The sequence below is a fragment of the Parambassis ranga genome, chromosome 6 (assembly GCF_900634625.1).
Source record: "Parambassis ranga chromosome 6, fParRan2.1, whole genome shotgun sequence".
NCBI lineage: Eukaryota > Metazoa > Chordata > Actinopteri > Ambassidae > Parambassis > Parambassis ranga.
This window is the reverse complement of record NC_041027.1, coordinates 13,197,771-13,216,548: the sequence shown is the minus strand read 5'-3', so window position 1 is coordinate 13,216,548 and position 18,778 is coordinate 13,197,771. Positions and strand designations below refer to the sequence as shown.

At 45.5% G+C, this 18,778-nt stretch overlaps 1 protein-coding gene across 2 annotated transcripts in view; it reads left to right on the top strand.

Moving 5' to 3' along the window:
• The first annotated feature begins 893 nt into the window (after positions 1-893).
• Positions 894-18,778, top strand: part of dnah9 (dynein, axonemal, heavy chain 9) — a 111,461-nt gene continuing 93,576 nt past the window's right edge. The window contains exons 1-15 of one of the 2 annotated variants that reach the window (XM_028408172.1): positions 894-908; positions 6,290-6,616; positions 7,823-8,019; positions 8,117-8,275; positions 9,443-9,573; positions 9,661-9,872; positions 10,473-10,706; positions 10,794-10,961; positions 11,244-11,360; positions 11,447-11,597; positions 13,215-13,329; positions 13,502-13,570; positions 16,228-16,354; positions 17,124-17,270; positions 18,318-18,426. In XM_028408172.1, the coding sequence (XP_028263973.1) occupies positions 894-908; positions 6,290-6,616; positions 7,823-8,019; positions 8,117-8,275; positions 9,443-9,573; positions 9,661-9,872; positions 10,473-10,706; positions 10,794-10,961; positions 11,244-11,360; positions 11,447-11,597; positions 13,215-13,329; positions 13,502-13,570; positions 16,228-16,354; positions 17,124-17,270; positions 18,318-18,426 (2,278 nt within the window). Of the gene's footprint in view, positions 909-6,250; positions 6,617-7,822; positions 8,020-8,116; positions 8,276-9,442; positions 9,574-9,660; positions 9,873-10,472; positions 10,707-10,793; positions 10,962-11,243; positions 11,361-11,446; positions 11,598-13,214; positions 13,330-13,501; positions 13,571-16,227; positions 16,355-17,123; positions 17,271-18,317; positions 18,427-18,778 lie in introns of those variants that run through there. The other variant, XM_028408171.1, reaches the window with a different exon arrangement.

Below are 18,778 nucleotides of genomic sequence, written 5' to 3'. Positions count from 1 at the left end.
ACTCAGCGTGTCACATCTCTCTGGAGTGTCTGGCCCCAGAAATAGCTTGACATGTTGTTGCTGGGTTGTGCTCGCTGTGACACCACAGACTGTGCATTTTCTTCCAAGTGTGCAGTAAACTGAACACTCGTCGTAGTGCGGCTCAATTGTCAGTTTGGAGTCTGATGAGGCCTTCAGAGCAGCAGCATTGCCTCATTACTGACAAACACAAGACGACTCAGCCAGAGGTCGAGTAAAACAGCCAAACATAAGAATAGTCCCCCGCCCCCCCTTCTGATTTTAGCAAACCATAAGAGTCCTGTCAGACTCAGTCAGGTATGATTAATGCTGCTGCTCTTGACGTGAAATGAACAAATGAATCAAACTCCATCCAAACTGAAAAGGAAAAGCATCATTCAGGATTACTTGGCATTCCCGAGAGGCTGAGGTATTCGCCAGATTCCTCAAACACATTCATGCACAAACAGCGTCAGGTGTCAGGTGCTGCTTCCAGTCCTGCCAGTGTCAGGTTATGATTATTAGGAAAAGGTTTGAGGGGCAGCTGGCAGCTCACCAGGAGACCGGCTTTTACTGAAACAGATGCTTGCCTTTATAAAATGTGGCGTATCCTCAGGACCAGACTCTGCGTCACATTTCTCGGTTAGCCAGCTTTTGCCAGGAATGCTTTGGAAGCGGCGCACAAAAGCTACATGCAATAAGGGGGAAGTGTGTGTGTGTGAAGCGTAGATGGACTGCACAGAGTGTAACCGGATGCAATATGAATCACATTTTCTGCGTCCACTTGTGGTCTCTGCATGATTTTGGTGTTTTCAAACTGCTTCCTATGAAATCAAATAGTCCCAGTAAGCTCCATCATCACTGAGGGAACAGGTTTTGCTTGGCACCGCGGCAACATGTGTGAGGTCATTGTCAGGCGAGCAGGCATTAAACTCGTGTTTATCTCATGTGTGAGGCATCGTGAGGGCATGCGTGTGTTAAAAGGAGCTGTCGGTGTGTTATACTGCAGCCCCCTCCTGTGGTAATTGACAGCGTCATTAATGTGGTAGCAAGCCACATGTTTATGGTGTGTGTGTGTGAGAGGTATTAAAGGTCTGGTGTTGTAATGCTTTTTTTAGTGACTTCATGTCAGTCACACGTGCCTAGAAAGAGTGTATTTAAAGTTTCAGGTGGGTTGTTTTTCCACTCATGTGGTGTCTTTGTGGCAGTGTATAACACTTCATGTAAACCTTGTGATAAAGGGTAAACTGAGGCCTGGTGTTGATTTAGGTATGTTGTCTTGCTGGCGTTGTCATGCTCCCTCACTTTACTGCCAATCTAACAGGTGTGCTGCTGAGTGCTAAGCTAACGGATGACTGTTTTGTTGACAGGCGATGAGCTAACAGTGTGTTTGTGTTAAAGGTAGGGTAGGAGATTTCATTCAGATGCACTTTTTGTTAAATTAGTGTAACTTCTCTTTACAATCCTATAGCAACCGATTAGTTCGGCAGTTTCGCATTAAAACGAAGAATATGAATCATCTGGGGAAGCTATAAAACACTAAAAACATCAGCCAATCCTCCGGGTGGACCCTGTGCGGAGTATTGGCTGGTTGTCACTCTCTTCCTGCTCTGTGCACAGAGAGGTACGTGCATGATGGCCGAAGTCACAGACCGCAGCTCGTCTTCAGGTGATGCGCGTCCATGTGACTGGGAGGCGTGGCTTCGGGATGAGCTCCGAGAGAAAGGGGCGTGTGTTTACTTTCGAAACCTGGCTGACTCTCACTGAGTTTTAAAATCTCCTACCCGACCTTAAATGTCTGCACAACATGTTAGACCCTGGACAGGTCAGCAGTCTATTGCAGGGCTATATGCTAAGTGACAAGCTAACAGCTGACTGCTGTATGTTTCCTTGTGGCGACACTGATACACACTCAGTAAAATCTAAAGTTTTAAACTGTGAAGTTGTTTACATTTGTATTTATCTATCAACTACCGCTGCCACTTTTTCCATTTGTTTTTCAGTGTACAGTGGAAAATAAACACATTTGTTCAATAACTTCCACCAGATATGACACGTTAATTAAGTTTATGCTAACAGGACCATATAGACGTAGGGCCCGACGTCCTCTGACCATAGAACAGATACAGCCACATGCAGCATGGCGGACTTTCATTCTGGAGGAGTCTGGGGTTTGAGTCCCCCTGACACCACCAGCTGGTTTGTTTTCACCTGTGGTTAAGTTTCAGTTTTACTTGCAGCATCAAATAACTACAGGTTAAAGTCAGACATTACTGAAATGTTGAACTTGTGTTGTGTTTTCCTGCTGAGGACGGGCTGTTGAATCTCATTAGTTGTAGGATGAAAGGCCTCCATGTTTGGACGCTGGAAACATGCTGTGTCTTCCTTAAATGAGAAGTTTGCACACAGCTAAACATCCTGGACCTGGATCAAGAACATTTTTAAACTCTAGTTTAAGATGTAGGAATGTCCACGGAGCTCTACATCGTTGTATGAGAGCGATGATAAGACATGTTTTCTTTTCTGGTCACGTCCCCAGGCTGCGAGGAGCGAAGACGTGTGGACGGACCGTAGAGGACAAACACCAACACTGGTTATTGGTTCTGAATTGAATCCAACGGGGCTCTTGTTGTGGTGCTGATACACATCTGAAAGCAATAAAACGAGGAAGAGAGAAGAATTTTAACAGGTTCGTAAATACCTTTTTATACTGTACCTGTTTACAAGGGTTTATGTGAAGCTGAGACAGAGAACTGATGCCAGGGCAGCAGAAAGAACGCTTCATTATCATAACCCTGTGATGCCTTCAGGGACATGCATTTGGTGTGCCCTTCATGTTCTAATGTCATATCTGTTTTTGAATCCATATTCATGCTTTGAGCTTGAGCTAACATGGACACAGATGTTATGAGAGCGAGCCAGAGGACCTGAGGACACGATGACGGCCTCGCTCAGAAGTTCCAGGGTCAGAGAACATTCAACCCTACTAAAGGAAAACCATGACTTATTTATTGATGAGCGCTTCATTCTTCTGCGTCTTATCATTATCACAAACAATACAGTGTGTTATTTTCACAACGTGCACTTTGTTTGAATTGAACTCTTTAACTCAGCTGAAACATTACAGACCTCTGCTGGTGACAATGAGGAACTACAACATAATATCACAAATAAGTGCATGTAATGAAAGCTTGTAGACACATTTTCTGGTTATATTCTACGTTGTTGAGCTTATGATGCCATTTGACAGCAGCTAGGGCCGGTACAGAATCTGCAGTCGTGTGTTTTGTGACCATTTGTGTGAATTTTGTGTGTGTGGCTGTTGATTTAAAGGGGCTGTGATGAGATGAGAGGTTCTTATTTCAGCATATAATGATGAGAATTACTTTTATTACTTCCATTTTAACCGTTATTTGTGTTTTTTGTGATTTTTTTTGTGTGTGATTTAACAACAACAACGGTGTTTTGTTCCCCTGAAAGTCTTTAAAACATAAAATAAGGCCACCTGTGTGCAGGGACGCTGTTTTGGTTTGATGAGTGAAGTTTGCAGCAGCTGAAAAATACTTTTTTTTTTACACTTTTATGAAATTATGAATTCTTTTATAGAAAGGTGGTTGGATTGTTATGGTTTTTGGAGACGTACGGACTGCAGCGTGTTTGAAGTCATGATGCTTTGACGCGGCCTTTATCACGCCCAAACTATTGGAGATGGGGATGTTTTGATTCTATGGGAAAAGTTATCCCCATGCAGCAAACACCAGGTACCTACATGCAGCAGAGGCCGTGCACTGAAGGCTTAAACCTGGCTGGATGGTTTCACATGGAGCACCAGCCTCCAGTTTGCTGTGGAAGAACTGGTCTGTTCTGACCTCACAGACACCTGGTTCCTGCTCGCCTCACCCTTCATCAGACTTTACAAGGGCTGATTGGACTGATGGAGGCCAGCCTGTCCAAAGTCTGTCTGTGTGGTAGAACAAGAGAAGATGCACAGGTGTCTTTGTCCACAGCTCCTTTCTGAGGTGAATCTTCAGCCCCTCCTACACCCCCTGGGTCCCTTCTCTGCCCACCAGACTCCCCAGTCTTCCCCACAATGATCTCCCCACCTTGCTGCCTCTGACTAGCTTCTATGTGCTCCCCTTGTGATGCAGATCCTGGTTCCTCTTGTCCCAGGCAGGATCCATGGGGGATTCATCCATCAGAGGTCTCACCTCAGCCCTGTTTTATTTGAATTTGCAGCCTTCATGTGTCCTCATGTCTTATTTCTTGCTCAGTCGGTGGACCTGCAGCGTGTCCAGGCTGGGACAGACTCAGGATAAATCTACAGATTGTGGCTCAGACATTCCTGCTTTATGAATTGTGGCGTCCCCCTGGGCCAGCAGCTCCGTCTCTATCGGTGACCGGGCGGCTCGTTTGATTCTGAAATGGAAAGTCTGGCTGCGATGATTCTGTTTGCTCTGTCATCTTAATCTTCAAAGTCATTCTGAGGAACGGAGCCTCCTTCACCGCTGCTTCTGAACAATCTGAGGGACTCACAACACACACACACACACACACACACACCTCCGTTTGAGGTGCTGTTCCACCATGTTCTGGACTTCCATGAGACAAAACACACCAGACATGATGTTTGATGTCATTTGATGATCAGATCCTCTCAAACAGCTGCTCGGTGTGTAATTGAGTGAAACCAGGAGCCCACATGTTCAAAGAAGCTTGTCCTGCTCTGCTTTATCTGGGCTGTATAAAGTCCCCTGTTGCCACCTTGTGGCCAGATTTAGCAATTACATGTGAGACACTCAAAGCTGCAAAACATTCCTCACAGAAACCATCTGAACCTCAGTCCAGGCTTTTGTTTCAATAATAAAATCTAATCAGTTCCTTCCCTTGGTGCTGATGAGGATAATATAAAAGGTAAACATCCTCACTGTGTGATAAATTAAAGGACATTTTACAAAAGCAGTGTGAGCTCATTAAAAGTGAAGCTAACAGGGTGCAGCTGTAAACATCATTCTTTTTTTTTATTCCAATCATAAAAACTAATTAACCGACCCCTTACAGCACAGGTACTCCTCCAGCATCCAGAAGCTGCACAAGCTATTCAATTAAAATGCAAATATGTTTTTTTTTTTTTTTTTTTTACGCAGTCTTTTAGTTCATTCTCATTCTGTGTGCTGCAGATTTTTCATCATTTCAACCTGTGAGAAATCTGGATTAAAAAAAAAAAGGCCACAGAGCCGTTAAGCCTGGCGTGTGTCTGTAACAGGAAGAGACTTTGATTTATTCGAGCAGTAGCTATGTGTTCATGTGTTCAGAGTATGATCCACTTCGCTGCTAACATGAACAAGCTGAATCTCAGTTCATCCTACTGCCATGATTGCTGTGAGGATTTCGTGGTGGTCGCCGTGGCGTCCCTCAGAGCTGTTCCAGGGTCACCGGTGCTTCTCCTCAGTCTGTTCCCCAGGTGACGCCACCCGTGTGTCAGATGATGCCCTGCCTGCAGTCTGACGTCAACCCCCCCCCCCCCAAAGTCCCAAGACTCAGCCCAAAGACAGATGACGCCCTCCTCGTCCACTCCCTCTCCAGCGGAGGTTTTATCTCCATCACCTTGACTCCACACAGTGTCAGCTTTTTGCTGCCTGGACCCTGCAGTGGCCTCGTCTCATGTCACCTCTCTCCCCCCTGGTCCCAGTTTTCAAGATCACTCCCACTTTGTCTACCAAAGGGGGCAGCCATGGCTGAAACCAGACTCCCCCTGTGCTCCCTGCTGCCCACCAGACTCCACATGATCTCTCCACCTTGCTGCTAGACAAGCTCAAAGTAACCGTTTAATGTTCTTATTAAAAAATGTGAACAAAGTGTGAACGTTCTCCAGAAGGGAGAAAAACCACCACATAGATTCATGTTTCAAGAGTTTTATAAATAAATGAAGCACTTTTCAAACCCTAAATAAACTCTTCAAACCCTGTTCCGTGACCTGGTCCTTTAACTGTCACCTCTCACAGTCATTTTATTCTAATGCGGCCTTCGTGTTGATTGTGTCGCCTCCCATGGCCACACTCTGCCAACAACTTCCCTGAAACTCAAACAAACCCTGTCAGGGAACAATCTGTGGTCGTTGGGGTGTCCCTGGTCCTGGGTCACTTCCTGGTAGCTCGTGTCCCCTCGGCAACAGGCCTGATTATTGTAAACACTGCGTTACCATGGAAGCCGAGAAACAAATCACTTCATACACTCACCAGCGCTGACCCGGAACGGGAGACACAACAACATGGAGGAGCAACCCGCAGCTGAGGACAAGAGACTGGACTTCATAGGAGACTACGTGCTGCGCAGTCTCAAACTGAAGCAGGACAAATGGCAGAAATGCGTCTGCACCGAGGACAGCCGGCAGGTGCTGCAGGACTTCCTGGACAAAACCGAGCAGAGGATCCTGGTGGTGTCTGTGACCGGAGCCGGGCTGCTGCAGCCCGGCGCCTCCTTCCCCGGCGCCTTCAAGAACAAGGCGGTGTTCTTCATGAAGCAGAGCGGCGCAGCGCTGCGTCCAGAGTCCATGAAAGACCTGGTGTGCGGGGACTTGTCTTATGCGGCACTGGAGCAGTTTTCCGCTCTGGTTGAAGAGGTAAGCCGCAGAGAGGGATGGTTAATGAAGCGGGGCCGCTGCAGACTGGGATTCTACGTCTTTATTTAAACTTTTTATTATAAACTAATCAAACTCAGAACTTTCATATATTTTATTCACAGGCTGTTCTTTAAGGTCATGACTTCATACTGCTCTTGTCTTCAGCAGTGTCTGTTTCATATCTTCATATTAAGATTTTTTTTGCTTTTCAAAATAAGAGCTTCATCTTTTTAAATTCTTAACCGTGTTTCAGCAAATAAAATTCAGATTGCTCTGATTCTGCAGCAATTCAGAGCATCAATCCTTCACATCAGCGTCCAAAGCAAAGCTTCAGCTGCAGCAATCAAACTTGCATTTTCTTCAGGAAATGCTTTTCTAGTTATTAGTTTGATGTATGCTGCAAGACCATAAATCTATTGTTGTTCTTCTTTTTTATTCTTCTGTATGTTTTTTGGCGCAGTGTCTCTTCAGCATACATTGACCGATTTCAGCCCTTCAACTATCAAAATGTTCATCTCACAGAGGACATTCTGGGTCAACTTCAAGTTTTTTTCAAAAAATTATAATTTTTCAAATATTAAGCAATTTCGGTGTCATTTTTAACATGGGAGTCTATGAGAGAGCCCTTCAACGAGGGTCATCTGTCAAATGTATCTCCTCCTACAAATTTCAAGCTACAGACTCCAGTTTAGTCTTAAAACGCTCATTAGATGCTGCTCTATCAAACTTATTTTCAGAATTTTCTAATTCCGAATTGTTTCCGCATGCCAGGCTCTCAAAGTTGGAGTGGTTTATGAGGTCTCCTCTGCTGTTACCATGGTGACAGGCTGACACACAGAGGCATACAAAACTCTGAATCGCTCTGATTCTCCAGCAATATTTACATAATGTAAAACCAAAAACAGAGAAGCAGAGCTGCCATATTTTCTAACTCGCTGACAATTCCACCACCTGACATTACCTCCTCCAATGTAAGCTCCAGTTATTCTAAGTACAAATGGCTCAAATGAGTGGGGCTGACATGGTTACTTGTAATGCTAATGATGGAAATGGCTCAGACTTAAGAGTTTACAACAGTTATAGTAAAAGTGAATATCTTCTTTAATGGACATTTTTACTTCATGTTTTGTTATTTGTGCTAAAAAGGCTTCCTGAGACCTGAAGGCCTGTTTTCATTTGTTCCACCGTTTCCCCACACTCCTCCAGGTCGTAGCCCCACTGCTCTCTAATGGAAAGAACCAGACTCGGTGGCCGCAGGTCATGTGCCAGGACATCAGCCGCCACGTCCACAACCTCAAGACCAGCGTGTTTGTGGTGTCGGGTCAAGTCCAAGGCAAGACTCTGCTGCCTCTCCCTGCAGGCTCAGAGAGGATGGAACAAGCCGCCCTGGAGACAGAGAAACAGTAAGCGGACAGCACCGACATAAAACATCATGTGCATGCATCATTTCTCCTGCGTGTCCATCCTTAAAGGGTTTTTTTTTTGTGTGAAACCTCACAGGGGGGAAATAGCAGATAAGAGCATTATCCACTCTTTGGAGTCTGCAGTGATTGAGTGGAGCCATCAGATCTGCGCCATCCTGAAGAAAGACTCATCTGAGGCTCTGCTGGAGGGCAAAAAGCCGACCCCGTACACAGAGCTGCTCTTCTGGAAGAACAGGTCAGCACCTCTGTTATTAGACACACAGTGGCCACTGGCAGAGAGTGTGTGTGTGTGTGTGTGTGTGTGTGTGAGAGAGAGAGAGAGCATAACACGTCCCCACAGGATCCTAAAGTTTGATTCTTTTACAAGTTTCTGCTGCTTCTGATTATTCCGAGCTTCGGAACGCCAGTGCTATCAAGTGAAAAATGTAATTTGCGGCCCAGCACGCTCTTTATTTCTTTGTTGAAATAAATCTGCTCCCACGGCAGAATTAAATCTTATGAGGCCAGTATCCTTTACTGTTTGTTTGTCTGATAAACAAATGAGACAAACACTCGCTTCTGACTCCGACACAGTGTGCAGGCTGTGCACTCGCTTTGGTTTCACCCGCCTCTGATAAGTTCAGACTTTAAAACCAATTTATTTTATACTAATAGTGAAGACGTAGTGTTTTTTAAAGTTTTGCTCTCAGAGCGACCATCCAGTAGCTGTACAGTGTAAACTCTAAACTTCTGTAGACGTTATTTGAGTCTGACTGCTCTGAATTGAAATTCTGAATAATAGTTCTCTCTTTCCTACAAATACACATTTTATTTATTGTACTGGAGCCTCTTCAGTGGACAGTACTGGAGGTTATTGTCTGCTCTGAGGATACAGTTTGATTTTATCTGGTCAGGTTTCAATGTTTATTTTATGTTCTCTTTGTTAATATATGCCATAACATTTGGATGTAAAATGACCTGCATTGTCCTGCTGTCTGCCTTGATGTTAAAGGGTGTTTTTAGTCTCTAATTTGTGATGGTTGTAGCCCTAAAATGACCCTCTAGGTGGAGCTGTTGTACAGCTCCCTTCACTAAATGACAGAACCAGCATTATCTTACAGTATATATATATATATATGTGTGTGTGTGTGTGTGTGTGTGTGTATATATATGTGTGTGTATATATATATATATATATATATATACACATATATATATATATGACCTATAAGAGTATTCCTCATGCTTTGGGGGTAATTGTGTTTATGTGTGATGTTGCTGCGGCGCCTGGCCCCAAACAATGAGACAAAGCCACCGAGCCTGGTTGCTCTTGACTCCATAATAACGGAGTCAATTGACAGATGATTACTGCAGCTTGCAGCTTCTTCTGTTCTTACTTTTCTCTATGTTAACCTCTTTACAGACATGCAGATTTGAAGTGCATCCACTCACAGTTACATTCCTCCAAAGTGAATAAGATGGCCATGCTGTTGGACGCTCTGGAGAGCAGCTACTCCCCAGGGTTCACAAAAATGCAGCAAGACGTCGTTGCAGGTGATAACACTCTGAATGTCTGTGATGCTTTGTCGTGGTTTACTTAACTGCTGTTGAGCTGACTTTGATCCGGTCTCTTCTCGCCAGCTCTGGAGGAGGCAAAGGACATCTGCACCTACCTGAAGCCCCTGCAGCGCCTCTTTGAGGACATGGAGAGCGCAGAGTTTCCCGAGGTGAAGGGTCAGATCGGCCCTTTGATGCACACAGTGTGCCTGGTGTGGGCAAACTCCAGATACTACAACACCCCAGCGCGCCTAACTGTTCTGCTGCAGGAGACCTGTAACCTCCTCATCCAGCAGGTCAGCTGCACATTCTCCTCTGTGAATCTGTGAATTTTATGGTTTAGCGCTCAGTGTTTATCGCCTGTCACCACAGGGCGGCTGTGGGTGGAACTTTTTTCACCTTTATACTATCAAATTCCCTTCTTTTGTGTTCGCTTTAATGGAAGCAAGCCTCCATTTTGGCTGCCAAAAAATGTATAGTACCCTGCCAGAAAAAAACCTGTCAGCCGTCAGGCCTGGATTAACCCACTAGGGGGTGCTGCGGTGAAATTGCTGTTGCTGGCTCCCGTTCCACCCCTCCCCAGAGTGCCTTTCACTCAATTTGTTGTGTAAGTTTGTGTGGAAAGATTCACATGATAAGTGCACAAAAGGTGTCCTATATGATGGGCCAGTTTCAGGAAGAATGCCCCTTATGGGACCAACAGGTGGGCTGGTGGAGAAGAGGAGGGCTGAGGAAGAAGTGAGTGTGGGGAAGGGTGGGTACAACTGCAGGAGGGTGGAGAGGAACAATTTGCTCAGCAGTGGAAGTTCTAGAGATGATCTGAAGTTTATGGAGGGACCTTTGGGTGATTGGCTGCACTGAAAAGAGGCTAACTTGTGACTGCCCTCTGACACCAGGCTCGGGCGTACCTAGTTCCAGAGGAGATTCTGAAGGGGGAGCTTTCAGAGAGTCTCCTGAAGGTTCAAACCAGCCTGGAGGTCTTGCAGCTCTTCAGGAGCACCTATGAGGACCGCCGGGCCAACCTGAGACAGTACCAGAAGAACGGGAGCTCAGTGAGGCCCTGGGACTTCTCGCCGCTCCTGGTTTTCTCTGGATTCGATCAATTCGTTAACAGGCTCCAAACCATTAAGGTGAGCATGAAAACACTTCCACCAGCTCTAAAAATAGATGTTAGCTTGTCGATTAACTTTTTTTTTTTGCTGTGTCTTTTACTTCAGGCCATCCTGTCGACAGCAGAGGACCTGATGAAGCTGGAGAAAGTGGAGATCGGAGGCGTCCGAGGCCGAGCCCTGAGCCAGACGGTGCAGCAGCTTCACGAAGAGTTTGTGGAAGTTCACAAGTTGTTCACAGAGAAGCCGTATGACTGCTTGGACGTCATCAACAAGGTGAAGATTAGTTTCACAGTGCTGACTACTTCTTAGCCCGGCAAACAACACATGATTGTGTTTGCTTTGTTCTTAAAAAAAAAAAATGGCATCTAGCTGCTTAACCAAGATCTTCCCGAGTTATAGCAAGAAAAGCAATTTACTTAGCTCGTAGGAAACAGTCGGTGTTCTCTGCTGCACGTCTTTGAGTCGGTGAGATGTGAAGAGAATTGTGCTGTGCCAGCTCGGTGTTGGCTCGCAGTGGTTTGGCTGTCGGTCTAAGCTGAGCTATCTGCCCTGCAGGAGTTTGAAGAAGATGTGAGGGAGTTCCAACTGAAGGTGGATGACACAGACCTTCGGCTAGGAGCCGTCTTCTGTCAGGCCTTTGAGGACGCCTCCGGACTGGAGCACGCCTTCAAGGTCTGCTTGCTTAATCTCTCTTTCTCCCACACACACACACACTGGCAAACAAGCATAAAGGCCTTTCACCTGTGTGATGTCTGCAGGTCGTGGATATGTTTGGCAGCCTGCTGGAGCGGCCGTTAGTGGCTGCAGATGCTCTGGACAGATACCCTCTCCTTGTGTCCATGTTTGACAAAGAGCTGGACGGCTGCAGAATCCTCTACAACAAACACATTCAGGCTGCAGAGAAGCTGGGTGAGATTCATGACAATGCACGCTACACAACACTTACCCAGTTTAAGCTGCGGTCAGATGGGGCGTCTCTCTTCTTTTTCTATTAGGTGTGAAAATTAACACAGTGAAGCTGAGAGTCTGGTTTCTGGCTGTGATGAGTGGTGTCGTTTGGGGTTCAGAGGGCTGATGGGGCGTCCTGAATGAGGAATGAGGGGGAGAGGGGGAACCTCTGTTGTTGTGGCTTAAGTTGGTAACGTCCCTTTTTGTGGTTTAGGTGAAACAGTCCTTTAAGTTTTTTTGTTGCAAAATGTCCCTTAAAATATAATTTGGGGAAAAGAAGTTTGAGATCAGTGAACAGTGTGATTCATTAGAACGCCTCAAGGACACTGTGGAAGTTATTGTAGGGATTAAACTTGGTTGTGATTTTTAAACCTCGTTAATTAAAAAGAGTCAGATCTTTGGAAAGTTTGACTTTGAAACCAAACACACATACACAATTAGACCTCCGTCGAGGACGACCAGGGTGTGACTTTGAGAGCGAGTCTTGAAGCCCATGCGGAAGTGTCAGAACTTGTAATTCATGCTGCAACCACTAGGGGCTGGCTCCAGAAGCAGCCAGAGTCATTTCCCATAGACCCCCATGTTAAAATGGCCGACTTCACAGCAGAAAAAAACATGTTTACAGCCTGGTACAAAAAACCACTCTGGTCTCAGATGATAGGTTCTCTTCTAGTGTCAATTGTAGGGAGGGTGAATTTTTTTACAACTCACTCGTTTCAACGGTATTCTGACTTACGCATAATTATGGGCGTTGCCGCTTGAGTGACAGACAGTTGACGTATCACAACGTGAGTTTCCTGCTTCCACAATCGCCCGCCCCCCTAAACCCCGCTCGTGCTCCCCCTCTTTGTCCATATTTGGAGTTTTGGACGTGATGCTGCCAACATGGCGGCGGTCATCAATGTCCTGGAATCTCCCACCGAGCCTCAGAACGGCTCTTCAGAAACAAACGGGTGACGTCATGGATGCTTTGTCCATAGTTTTTACTGTCAATGGTTTTGTCTGGGATTTTGTTCTTAGGAGCACATCAGCGACACCACGTCATTCTCAGCATAGCTTCAGATGTCTGACAGGCTTTTAAGTCATGTATTGATAACCTTGATCTATGTTGTGACAAAGATATTAAAATGACATGTTATGTAGGCAGTGTTCACTGTTGTGGGTGGATTGTGTGACAAGGCAAGTTCTATGTAACACTAAGAAATGCCAGTTGAATGGAATTATGGAAATTACTACACAATATTGATGAACACAATATTTGGATAAAACTGAACATTTTCTTGGCACTGAGGCAAAACAAAAAGCCTGCTGTACGAAGACTTATCATCACTTCTAACCTTCTAAAAATGAAAAATGTGTGGCAGTGCATTAATCTGCAGGCATGCAGGTTCTTGTATCTGCCACAGGAGAGAATGCTAAGTGTCGACATAGCTCGTAACACAATTACCTTTTAAGTTAATAAAAATAAAAAGTTCCTCAGTTTCATTTCTAATCTCTGTTTGCTTCCTTTAAAATTAGTTTTCTTTGCCCAGTCTGCATCCACCTGTAATTCTGTGTAATGATTTCCGTCCTCCTCAGGCTCCTCTCCGGTGAATAAGAACATGCCGGCAGTAGCCGGGGGTCTGCGATGGGCTCAGCAGCTGCAGCAGCGCATCCAGGCCCTCTTCTTCAAATTCAAACACCTCTCCTCCCCGTGAGTCTCCATCACATAATAATAATAATAAGAAGAAAATGAAATTTGATGTGGTCATGCATTTCCGCTGCTCGCAGTGTGAATTAATCGCTCACTTCTCGGCTTTGTAGTATTAAACGGCTGCTGGGTGTGACCTTTTTGCATGGATTGTAATATTTCATCTTCTCTGCAGGTGCCTGGAATCTGCTGAGGGAGCGCGGGTCATCCAGAAGTATGAGGAGATGATGCAACTGCTGGACAGGTGTGTGTGTGTGAGGGGTCTAATCTGTCTGTTACACTACATGTCATCATGCATAGACTCAAACTATGTATGTACTGAATGAAAGCACAGAAAGTGGGATTAATATTACCTAATCAACATGCATCAGATTTCAGCGGCACCCATGACATGTTGTTTTCCCCCCTGCGATTTAAAGCCGGCGCTGTTTTTAAACCGAACATTTGTGATTTTGTTAGTTGAGTGTATAACAGTTATGAAGCAGCCCCTGGTGGAATAGCATGTAGACACGCAGCTCCGGGCGTGATTTATGTTCTCATTACTGCGCCGCTGCTCTGCAGATTATTTCACGGGGCTCCCATAATCCCATATGCTCTGTCACTGCTCACTGATGCCAAGTGAGAAATGGCCTTTATAGACCCACAGCCAACATGAAAACCCCACACACGCAAGATAGAGCATCCCATAGGGAAGGGGATGCTGTGTGTATGGAGTCGGACTCGGCTCTGTGAAAATCAAAAGGAAGACGTTCTATTTCTGCACTTTTGAAGGAAATCGCTGCTGTTGCCAGGTCAGAGCGTTAGCTTCACGGAGCAGTGGTTAAAAGAAACATTTCTTTAATTATTCGAACAGAAAATCACCCTTTCTGACGCCTAACTGTTTTTTTTATTGCTTAATATTTTTGTTTACAGTGTTGGCAACAGAAAATATGAGGCTTTGTTAATCCCTGAGGGCAAAGTTAGTCACTACAGTAAACAAACAAGACAGCAAATAAAAAAAAAACATGCTATGTAACTATAACCTAGATATAAATCACAAGTTCAGCCACTGCATGTAGTATAGACTGTGTATAAAGATGGATGACGTGGCTCCGCCCAGGGCCGGACTGGGTCTAAAAATTGGCCCTGGCATTTTTGGCCATGGCGGCCCACCATCAGTATTTATATGGAGGCATCCGACACACCTGGGGACATATGCACTCATTGTGTTGTTTCAAAACACACACACACACACACATGATGGGCGGAGGAGGGAGCAGGGCGCTGACAGATTTCATTGGACTAGCTGAATGTCCTTCAAGAAAATCATCCAATGGGCCGTGTTATGTCTCTCAAATACCATCACGGCCGATAAAAATATTTAAAATATACTTTTTTGATTAAATTATGACATCTCCGGCCCAAAAATGTGTGCCGGCCCACCGGGTTAGGGTTAGGGCCCGATTTCCGATCACGTGATCGGAAATCGGGCCCGATTACGTGATTTCAGACTCGATCGGAATCGGACATTACCTCCCGATCAGGACTCGGATATATATTTATCAGGGCTGTCAAAGTTAATGCCTTCTATGCAGGGTGGCTCTGTGTCTTGTAGTGTAGGGGTATGACAGCTGCCTTTGGCGCGAGAGGTCCTGGGTTCGAGACTTCGATGCTTGTGTGAAATCTCCCAGTGTGGCGGTAGCGCGACACACACACACACACACACAATGTAAAGGCAATGAGTGGCTTTATAGAGAGTCCTGAAAGTATCGGATCAGGACTCAGTATCGGGACTCGGTATCGGCAGATACTCAAAATCAAATGACTCAGACTCGGACTCGAGGGCGCCTCTGCCCCGTTGTATTTCACATATATGGCAAAGTAAGACCAAAATGTCTTCCTTAGGGGGCGCTGCCATCTTGGCTCTTTGCAACATCACTTCCTCCGTTTTTAACCGACAATAGCCGATAAAATACAAACACATCTGCAAAAAATGGAGCATTTGAACAGAGATTGTTGTGTGATAAAAACCAGCCGGGGAGCTGTCATGTCGTCCGGCTTTATATACAGTCTGCTCTCTGTGTGTTTTCACTGTGCAGTGCAAAAGGTTAACAGAGATTGAATTACTTTTGTCTGCGCGACTGGAAATGCGTGTGTGTAAATATGTGAATGAGACAGACGTCGCACTTGTACGCACACATGCGGATCCGCTCCCAGACAGACAGACGGCCATTCTTTATGCTTCACGGGCTCAATATCACTCCTTCACTTTATGTCGCCCCGGCAGAGTAACGGCATGATGAACAACACCGGTTCTTTGCCCTCAATTTACTCCCATCAGAAATTAGAGTCCTTGTTATGCTGCAATAATCGTGGCCGTTGTCTCCGATGAGCGGCACCATTATCATACATATTCTAGTCAGGAACAGGACGGGCATCCTCACTCATTACCCCCACAGACAAAATGCAGCGTGATTTATGGCCATGACCGAGGCGTTTGATTGCCTCTGCGTCTGCGGTGCCACTATCAGGAAATGAAGCTCACAGCAGAAATCCAATAAGGAGCACACGGCGCGCACTGAAGTTCTCATCATAATCGTGGCTATTTACAGATTGATATAGCTGTACAGAGCCCTGACATATTGTCTGTTCCCAGACTCTCGCAGATGAATCAGCGTTTATCCTCATATTACCCCCTCCACCACCACGCCGGCACCTTCACCGCGCTCCCTCTGCCCTTATTGTCTGCTTGATACCGACGAGCCAATCACGCCTCTCGTTCTGTTTACAACCTCAGAGGATTGGGGCAAATGGCTCAATCACATTCCTTTTAGCTGCTTGGCTTTTTTTTTTTTTTTTTGCTTATGTTAATTTCTATGTGGCCCCGCTGAAATACAAACGTCAGCCCTTTTGTCATTGCAGATACTCCACCAGCCTGTACGAGGCGTGGACGGAGACCGTGGGCGAAAGTTCCAAGCACAACCTGAGCCTGCCATTAATCTGCAGGGACCCGGACACTCAGCTGATCTCAGTCAACTTCAGCCCGCAGGTTGTTTTTCTGCTACTTTTCTTACATGTACAGCCTCTGAGTGATTTATTTAGTTTGATTGCTGCAAGGCAACAATCAAACTCTTGTTCTTCACCCTCCTTCTTCTTCTTCTTCTTCCGTACGTTTTTTGGTGCAGCGTATCTTCAGCATACATTGACCGATTTCAGCCATTCAACTATCAAAATGTTCATCTCACAGAGGAAATTCCGACTCAAATCCGGTCAACTTCAAGTTTTTTCAAACAATTATAATTTTTTCAAATATTAAGCGATTTTTAACATGGGAGTCTATGAGAGAGCCCTTCAACGAGGGTCGTCTGCCAAATGTATCTCCTCCTACAAATTTCAAGCTACAGACTCCATTTCAGTCTTAAAACGCTCATTAGATGCTGCTCTATCAAACCTGTATTCAGAATTGTCTAATTCGGAATCGTTTCCGCGCGCCAGGCTCTCAAAGTTGGAGTGGTTTTTGAGGTCTCCTCTGCTGTTACCATGGTGACAGGCTGACACACAGAGGCACACAAAGCTCTGAATTGCTCTGATTCTCCAGCAATTCAGAGCATCGATCCTTCACATCAGCGTTCAAAGCAACGCTTCAGCTGCAGCAATCAAACCTGCATTTTCTTCAGGAAATGCCCTTTTCTAGTTACTTTGATGTATCAAGCTCATCTGTTTTATTCATAAATGTCATTCAGTGGAATACATGATGTCTTTTGGTGTCATATATTAGAACCCACGCCTTCTAATGCACTTTATGATGCACTTCCCAGCTGGCATCTGTACTCAGGGAGGTGAAGTACCTGGACGCCAGGCAGACAGAGGCCATTCCTAAAACTGCTGTGGAGCTCTACACCACCAGGGGGCAGCTGTGGGATTACGTGGCCAACCTGGACCTCACCACGAGCCGATACAACAAGGTTAACAGGCTTCCAGCTGTGGAAGTGTTCAGATACAATCCATATCCATCACTGATAAAGAGATAAAGAGAACCAAGATGGAGGCCTCCTCTGACATCATACACTGCTTTCTGAATCAAAGTGAGGAAGTTCATTGTGTGGCTGCTGCTTGTACCGCAGTCTGCTGCCTCCCAGAGTTCAGATACAACAGCCATGTATTGATCCAACAAAGGGAAAGTTAGCAGCTGCCACATATACCAGGACATTGATCACATATTAGTGGATTAGGTGTTACAGAATCCTGCGTAGAGACCAAATCTATGCTGTTGGCTGCCTCAGGTGGCCATTTGAGGTACTGCAGTACACGCTGCCTTCTCAGCTTCACCCATGCTCCACCTGTTTGCCTGTATTTGAAGTTTAGGCACACGGTTACCGCCAAGATGGTTGGAGCCTCCTACAGAAATTTAAAACATCCAGTTATATACCGTCTCTGGGTCATACTTAAATTAAAGGAAAGACGTAGCATTCACTATTCATATAATATGCTCTGTAAGCCTGATGCTAATAGACCACACAGGCTTTACATGTCCTCACTGTTGCTACACGGATAATTTGTGTTTTGGCTCTTATTTCAATAAATCTGAGGAAAAGGACGAACCCACCAACACATCCAGCTCCTAACAGCAACTGAGCATGGGGACAAAATGGTAGTAGCATAAGACAATATCGGAGCAATCAGCGATGTAATTAACCCAGCCACACATACACAGCCAGCACAATGAGGTGATTATAGCTTAAAAAAAAAAATCCAGCAGCTCACTGCTTCAGGTAGCTACACATCCAGGTCCAATTAAAGCCATGGAAGAATGCAGAAATGGGGACTTTAATGAGGACGACACCCTGTCCTGACGCTCTGGGCTTCTGCTTGGCCTTTTCGGTGGCAGTGATAATATAATGATATTTTTGTACACACTTAGCAGGAGCTGAAAGTCACACCGCACATCTCTCTGTCTGTCTTTTTAATTTTTCTTTCTTTCTTTCCTTTCCTCCGCCACCATTTGGCTGCAGGTGATGCACTCGCTGCTCGACGTGGAGCGTCCTCTAGTTCAGGGCCAGCTCAGGGACCTCGATGCTCAGCTCAGCAAGGCAGAGAGGAGTCTGAACTGGAACAGCGAAGGTCTGGACCCTAACAGCTGCACAGAAATGACACATTCAAATGTCTTATTTCCTTCTGTCTCACCTAACATACAGTCCTCTTCTTACACTATGCAATACAATGGAGGTGATGATGATGATGATGATGTAGGTCTGATTTTGGCCCACGGCTGCAGCGTTAGATGGATGTTTTGTACGTGATCAGACTGTGTTTACAGTCTTTTATTCTCTGCTATATTACAGCAGCGGTCCCGCTCGCCTGCTCTCATTACTGAATGGGACCACGGCTGTGTTTATGTACTTTGATTCACTGTCACAGAAAGCAGCAATTGCAGCATGCGGAAAGTTTGCACGGCGGCGGCGGCTTGTTTGTT